Source organism: Vulpes lagopus, chromosome 3 (genome assembly GCF_018345385.1).
Source record: "Vulpes lagopus strain Blue_001 chromosome 3, ASM1834538v1, whole genome shotgun sequence".
NCBI lineage: Eukaryota > Metazoa > Chordata > Mammalia > Carnivora > Canidae > Vulpes > Vulpes lagopus.
In genome coordinates, this window is record NC_054826.1 from 127,529,909 (window position 1) to 127,537,340 (window position 7,432).

A 7,432-nucleotide genomic window follows, 5' to 3' on the forward strand; every position below is an offset into this window, starting at 1 on the left:
AAAACCATTTTCCTTGGGCCTCCTGATGGGGAGGGAGGGAGGAAATGATTTTTTTATCACAAATGTTGCACTCACCTAAAGGCCACCTTCCTCCCCAACCTGTCTCAGGTTCACTGCAGAGGAACAGGATGGGGGCAAGGCTGGTTTTTGGAGGGGACACCTCTCCACCACCCTGGGGGCTCGCAGAATTTGGAATGTAGGGAGATACTTGGTATGTTCTGTCCTCAGCTCTGGGCCTCACCTACAATTCTGGGAAAATTGAAAAAAATTCTACTCGATCTCCTTTCAGACTCACCAGAGGTACACTGATGATTTCAGAGAGCCAGGGCTACAGCACACTGGTGGGTGACAACTACTTCACTAGGCTAATCAGAGTGGACCTCTCTCAATTTGAGCTCCAGTGACAAGAAGGAAGCGGCCAAGAGAGGAAAGGTCACTCTGGACAGTGAGAAGAACAGGTGCAAAGGCCCTAAGGCAGGAACAGGCTGGTGTGCTTCAAGGAAGAGACGGGCGTCCAGAATGGCCAGAGCACAGCAAGCCAGGGAACAAGCAGCAGAGACACCAGGGGCCAGCTCATGCACCGGGAAGGGTGTGGATTTTCTTCTAGGTAAGCCGGAAGCAGGGAAGGGATGTGATCCAACGAATGTGCTTAAAAGCCAATTGTTAGGAGGATTAATGAAGACTGTTTATAGAAAGCGCCCAGGCTCGCCTGGCACACAGGCTGCTCAGATGTCCCCAGGGCTTCTCGTTCTGCACAGGGTCCCCTGGCCTGGTACGGGCTCAGGGACATCTGGGGAGTGACAGAGACCTGCTGGGTCATCTCACTTGACCAGTCCTGCAGAGGGGCCCCCAGCACGGCCCCCTCTGGTGGGAGAGGTTCTCCCACAGGCCCACCGGAGTCCCTTGCTCTCTCTTTAGGAGCAGTCCTTCCAAATGGCCTCCTCAACAGACCTGCTTCCCCTGCTCCTGTAAGCCCCTCCAGTGACCCTCTCAAGCACTGTGCCTGTCTCGAGGATTCAGGCCACCTACAGACAGTTATTTTTGAGCAAAAATAAAACAGAACTCTAGGAGCCCCTAGGTGGTGCGGTCAGCTGGGCACCTGACTCTTAGTTTCGGCTCAGGCCATGACCTCAGGGGAGTCTGCTAGAGTTTCTCTCCCCTCGCTCTACCCCCTCCCGGAGCATACTTCCTAAAATAAATAAATCTTAAACAAACAAACAAACAAACAAACACACAACTCTAAGTGGAAATGAGTGACCCCTATTTCGCCCAGTGTTATCTTGCTATACTGGCAATAACTCAGTCCGGCTCCTCTTCCCGTCACGCTGACCACTGTTGCCCTCTGGCCACTGCCCTGGGTATGCCCAAGGCAAGTTTACATCAGGCCTGGGTGATGGGGGGATGCTCCCCACAGGCCCCAGCCTTGCTTGCTGTGTTCTGGCCATTCTTCCTCTGTCTCTAGGGAGGAAGCTCCTACGAGGAGCCACTTCCCTGGGTGCACCCCATGAGAGTTCCTCTCAACCTCAACTCTGCCCTCCAGACCTCCAAGAAGGTCCTGGCCCGCGGTGCAGGAGCCCAGGTGCCCCGAACCTGCCGGTTCTCCTCCATCAGGTGTATAGGGCCCCTGCCTACGGGAGCAGGGTAAGAGGAGAGGGCCCACAGACCGCCTGCTGGGACAGCAGGGCAGGAGATGCCCAGGAGCAAGCAGCTGGCACCACCTGCACAAGTGGGAGCCCTCTTCCCCCATCCTCAGGGACGGCTGAGCACAAAGCCCACAGCTGCTGGCTGCCCTAGCTCCCGTAATTCTAAGGACAAGTCAACGATGCAGAGACGGCTCCACTTTATAGGTTAGAGCACCAAGTACAGAGGGCACCCACGAGTCCCCAGCACATGGAGAACCCGCTCAGGTCTGTCAGCCCGTGGGGCACGCACGGCGACCCCTGCTGCACCCACAACCCTTCTCTCACGTCAGGAGCACAGGCCACCTGGACGGTCAGCCCCACCCAAGCTCTCTCCTCAGCCTGGGCAGGGCTGGCTTCCTAGAGCCGCACTGCTGTCCCAAAACACGGCCCAGGGTCCGCTGAGTCATGACACCTCTGCATTTCTCACCTCTTACATGGGGAACGTGATTTTCTCAAACTCTTGGATGTGAATCTCACTTTCCTGTGACAAACGCAGACACACGAATGAAGTCTGGGTGATTCCATCTGAACTACCCACCAACACTGGGGTCTGTGCGTCCCTCCCAGGCCGTGCCTCCCGGGGGCCCGGCATACCACCATGGCTCCCCTTGCCCCAGACTTTTATTCATTTGACAAACTTGTGTTGAGATACCTCTTGTGTGCCACGAGAGACCAGGAAGGGCAACGGGAGACTAGCAAGGCAAAGCATGGACGTCACTTGAGCACAGCAAAGGTACCCTGGGTGTACAAAGACGGGGAGCCGGCCAGGTGCAGGAGTGCCAACAGGCACAGCAAGCTGGGGGGCCTGCGGCAGCTGGTGCCACGGGGCTGGAGCTGGGACAGGAGGGGGCTGTGGCCTTGTGTGCCAGCTGCACTAGGAGAAGAGACACCCCACACAAGAGGGAGCACAAGGAGAGTGAATCTAAGCAGAAGCTGGCACAATCAGACCCACATTTTAGAAAAATCGCCCTGGTGGCCAAGAAAGAAGGGCAAGGTCCAGGGAGGAGGCATGAGGAGGGGTGGGATGTGGCCACCCAGTGAGGATGAAGAGGACCCAACAGTGGGGGCAGACATGCAAGCAGGGAACAGAGAATCTGGCTCAAGGCAGGGGCAGGGTTGGCAGAGCAGAGGGTTTACTCCACGTGGGCATATGAGGTGCCTCTTAAAGCAAGGATGCCTCTCAGGCAAATGTCAGAGCAGCTTAGGTTGGAGGCAGGTCCTGCCCAGATGCCAACAGTGCTGGCTCCTGGACTTCTCTGCCACCTGTCAGCCTCCTGGAGGGCACATGCGTGTGCACACACACAAGCCCTGCACACCACCAAAGGGCCAACTGTGGTTCCACAGGGCAAGAGGCAGCTCTGTGCAGAGGGAGGGAGGCCTGCACGGGGATCCTGACCCAGTCCTACTGGCTGCGTCCCCACCCCCGGCCGCAGAACAGCTCACGGCCCAGGGCTGGGCCTGCTGCACCTTAGTCACCGAGCACAGGACGGGGCGGCTGTGCCGTGGGGGTCAGCAGCTCTGTCTCAGCATTTCCTCTGCGTTCTGAGCAATCCTCCATCTGTTCAGGGAGCAGGACAGCGGCACACAAGGGACCGAGAGGAAGGTGGTGGCGGCCCCAGCCGGGTGCGTGTGCACATGTTGCGCGTGCACGCAGCAGAACAACAGGACAGGTGACATGCCTGGTTCTGGGCCTGCAGAGCTCCAGGGGACAGAGAAGTGTCCCCCTGCCAGGCAGTGTCCCCATGTGGAAGGCATGGCTTTTCACTCTCCAGGTGGCCCCTCAGCCTCGGAGACCACCAGCGTCCCTCAGGGTGGAGCCTATGAAAAGGCAGGGGGACAGTAGAACGAGGCATCCCTTGATGACATCTACTTGGCATCAGAGACGGGCACGCGGAGGTGTCGCCACCCCACTCCAGCCCACCCTTGGGCATGCAGGTGAGAAAGGCATGCTTACTGCCCAGCGGAGACGCTCGGAGTGCCGAGGCCCCGGGGCAGTGGGCCAGGTGGGAAAGACAACGTGCGCGGAAGGGAGAGCTCAGCTTACGGGCACTGGGGTACAGGCAGCCAGTGGAGCCACCTGGAGGACGGGCTCCCGTCCACGGCAGGCGCGCTTCCGAGGAGGAGGCGGAAGGAGGTGGGGGGGGGGGTGCCGGGAGATGCCCCTGAGGCCATCTGGCTTCGACAGTCAGAAGGGGCAGGGATGGGCCTGGGCGCATTCCAAGGCAGGTGGTGACCACCCACTCCCATGACTCCGGAACCTTCTTCTCAAGTCTGAGTCAAATCGGACTTCCTCATGAGGCCCAGTCTTCCATGCGTCTGTGGGGAGGCTGGGAGAATGCCCCCTCCCACCCCCAGGAATCTGCTGGAGGCCACGGGGACAGAGCTGGAGGTCACCGTGTGGAACCCGCGTGGGGATATCCACCTCCCCACCTGCGCCCTCAGCTGTAGGATGACACGTGGTTCTGCTGGGGCTGGGGGAGATGGTGCCGCAGACTGGCGTGACCAGTCACTGACCCCCAATGCCCTTTATGTGCTGTCCTTTCACCCACCTCTCCCCCTCCCCCTCTTCTGCTCTGGAATCTTGACACAGAGCACCCACCTCCTCATCCTCTCTCCAAATGTGCCCTTCGTCCTGGTCAGACAGCAGGGGGCTCCCCTGGGCCCTAACCCCCCATATCGGCTCTCCCCAGGCTCTGCACCCCTTCTATCTAAGCTCTCCCTGGACCCCATCCCCCTTTCCCCATACAATGCCCCTCCTCTATCTGGGCTCTCCCAGACCCCGTCCCCCCTCTATCACTAGTGCTCTCCCTGGACTCTGCCCCCCTCTATCTGTGCTCTCCCTGGACCCTGCCCACCCCCAATCTGGGGTTTCCCCAGATCCCGTCCCCTGTCCCCGCTCTGTCTGTGCTCTCCCTGGACCCTGCCCACCCCCCCATCTGGGCTCTCCCTGGTCCCCATCCCCCCTCTATCTGTGCTCTCCCTGGACTCTGCCCCCCTCTATCTGTGCTCTCCCTGGACTCTGCCCCCCTCTATCTGTGCTCCTCCTGGACCCTGCCCACTCCCCCATCTGGACTCTCCCCAGATCCCGTCCCCTGTCCCCCTCTATCTGGGCTCTCCCCGGATCCCATCCCCCCTCTATCTGTGCTCCTCCTGGACCCTGCCAGTTCAGGGTCCTTGTTTCCTATCCCCTCATCCCTGCAGGGCAATTTGAGGCAGGGTGGGCAGCCTTGGCTTGATGCTCCTCAACTCTAGAAGCCTTTACATCTCTATCACTTTGTTCACCTCCCAGTCAGCTCTGAAACTGCCAGAGATGGTGTGTCACGAACAACCCACTGGCTCGTGATCCCATCCGAGAGCTCCTCACGGTCCTCTCCCCTCCTCCCACAGTCGTGACTCCATCTCCCCTTACCCAGCGGCCCCTACTCCCTCGCCCACTCAGCCTAGACCCGCCTGCCAAGCCCCTCCCACCCTCCTGCCTCTGCCAGCAGGCACAGCCCAGGGGAAGCAGCCTGCACTTCTCCAGGCCTGCACACAACTGCCGAGCTGCCCTCAGAGCCGCCTGGCCCGCATCCTGTCCCGGAGGTGGGTACACCCCCACCGGGACAGCCTCACACCCACATGTGCACTTGCCCCGTCCACCTGGCCCTGCGTCCGCATCTCCCCCGGGGCCTGGATCTCCGTTCCCCCACCCCACACACAGCGTTCCCTCTCTGCTCTGAGAACCCATGGGCTGCTCCAGCTCTGTTGCTCTTTTTTCTTTCCTTCCCAGAGGGGTGTACCCACCTCCCCCCTTGCAGGGACACCCTTGGGCCTTTATCTCCCTGAAACATGCAGGGGTAACCCCGCTGCTCTCAGCTCCCCTCTCCCTAGGACTCCCTCCTGCCTCTGTCCTCCACCCTCCCCTGTGCCTGTCTCCTCACCCCTTGGCTGCCACACCATTCCTGCCCTCATCACTCCACGTGTCTCTTAAATGTGGCTTTTGCAGGGGTCCCCGTTCTTCTCAGCCTAAAATCCTCTTGTGAACTCAGGTCCTGTAACCTCCAACTGCTCTCCTGAGCATCTCCCCCGCTATGTTCACTCCACAGGACCCACACGGCTCTGGGCTACACCTGACAGCCTGCCCTTCAGGATCTGGCTCTTGGTGCCACCCTCTCCGGATGTCCACTGTTGAGGAGGCCAAGGCAGGAGACACCAATCTGCTTCACTCCTTGGCCCACACGCCCCCTCCTTTGCCTGCCTTCCTGACCCCCCCAGGCAGGGTTGCAGGTGCCCTCACTGGGACCCCTCCTTGTGCAAAATGGTTTTAACTCTTGAGACGCTGTTGTGAGGCGCTGCATCTGAGTCCAGCCCTTCTCCTGCCCGAGGAGTTCGGAGCTCAGGTGCTCCCATCACACCCAGTGTACTTGGGAAGGAGGAACAAAAGAAAGAAACACGAAGACTCAGAAAAATCCCAAACCACTTTAGCCTAAGAGGAAAATTTAATTCTAAATAATAACAACAGGAGTGTTTGCCAACTTGTTTTAAGCATGTGACCTTCCCAGCAGGCATCTTCGCATAACGGGAGGGCAGGCTGTGCCCTGCCTCAACCCTGAAGCAGAACACAGGGATTTTTCAAAGATTAATGTCAACTGGCACTCCACGGCAACTAGCAGGCAGCCGGTTACTGGGGAACTGGGCAGTGGCCCTGTGCTGGTGGCGCCCGATGAAGGGCACATGCCAGGGACAAGGGGTGTAACCATTAATGAGGCCTTACTCACAGCACAGCTAGCTGGCCTGTCTGCCTGTCTCCAGGCAGAAGTTCAAATACAGGTCTCACCAATGGCACCTGACCCCAGGGCATGAGACCTGGAATTGGTCCCTGTTAGCCACTCAAAACAGTTCCCTATGTCCCTCTGTTGGGTCAAACCCCTGTCCCCCGCCTGGTCTGGTCTGCCCACAAGCAGGGGCTAAGGCTGCACTGGGGCTCTGCTAATGAAGAATCTTTATCTTCTGGGCAAAAAAGGGTCCTCCCAACAGCAGGTCTGGGAAAATGCCCCCCGGGGCACGTGATAAATCAGCTAGCTGCACGGCAGGAACGGGAGAAGGGAACTCGCCTGTTAGCACCATTAGAATTCTGACCAGTCTGAATTCCAAGCAAGGTGCCTGTGACGGGTGTGCCGCAGAAGGCTGGGCACAGAGGAGGTTCTCAACAAGTATTTTTAGACCTGACAACAAAGCTGGGGCAAGAGGGAGTCTTGCAGGTATAATCATTTTAATAGGCATTCAAAACACTTCCTTGGCACCGGCATACCAAGTGCTGGAAAATAGACACAAGCTGTCAACGCGCCTTGGCTGCCTGTAGGCACATGAATGGACTGACCACACCAACCCAGGTGCAGGTGCAAAGACAGGAAATCACAGGGTTTCAGGGGCCCCAGCTGGGTTCCAGGGTACGAGGAGGCCTTGGCCCAGGAGGCAGAAGTGACAGCATGGGCACAGAACAGGGCCTTAGTAGGCACAGCCGCTCAGGGGCCGGCAAGCCCTGCAGTCTTTAAGAGGGCAGGCCAGTGATCATCATTCATGGTGCAGAAGACAAAACAGTTCCATGGTCCAGCCGGCACAGCCCCCTCTAGCCAAAGGGCCTAACACTGAGGCGGGGCATTCACTCCCGTGTGCTCAGCGGTGAGGAGGGACAGCCCCAAAGGGTAGTGAAAGATGCTCGAGGCAGGAGTAATTAATGCATAAACCTGGATCTTTCTAAGGCCAGTAGT

The 7,432-nt window shown here is 58.7% G+C and overlaps 1 protein-coding gene across 2 annotated transcripts; it reads left to right on the plus strand.

Moving 5' to 3' along the window:
- The first annotated feature begins 497 nt into the window (after window positions 1-497).
- Window positions 498-7,108, plus strand: LOC121487288. 2 transcript variants are annotated; one of them, XR_005986818.1, is made up of 3 exons: window positions 498-607; window positions 3,455-3,617; window positions 5,768-7,108. XR_005986818.1 is itself a non-coding variant. In XM_041748829.1 (2 exons), exon 1 carries the CDS (start codon window positions 2,281-2,283, stop codon window positions 3,226-3,228), a length of 948 nt encoding a protein of 315 aa, XP_041604763.1. In that variant the 5' UTR covers window positions 614-2,280; the 3' UTR covers window positions 3,229-3,617; window positions 5,768-7,108. The 2 variants fall into 2 exon arrangements, 1 of the variants encoding a protein (XP_041604763.1); XM_041748829.1 differs by lacking the exon at window positions 498-607 and having other exon boundaries at window positions 614-3,617.
- The last annotated feature ends 324 nt before the right edge of the window (window positions 7,109-7,432 follow it).

Excerpts from the sequence above, each read along its gene's own strand:
- LOC121487288 (XM_041748829.1), top strand. The coding sequence starts at position 2,281 with ATGGCTCCCCTTGCCCCAGACTTTTATTCATTTGACAAACTTGTGTTG.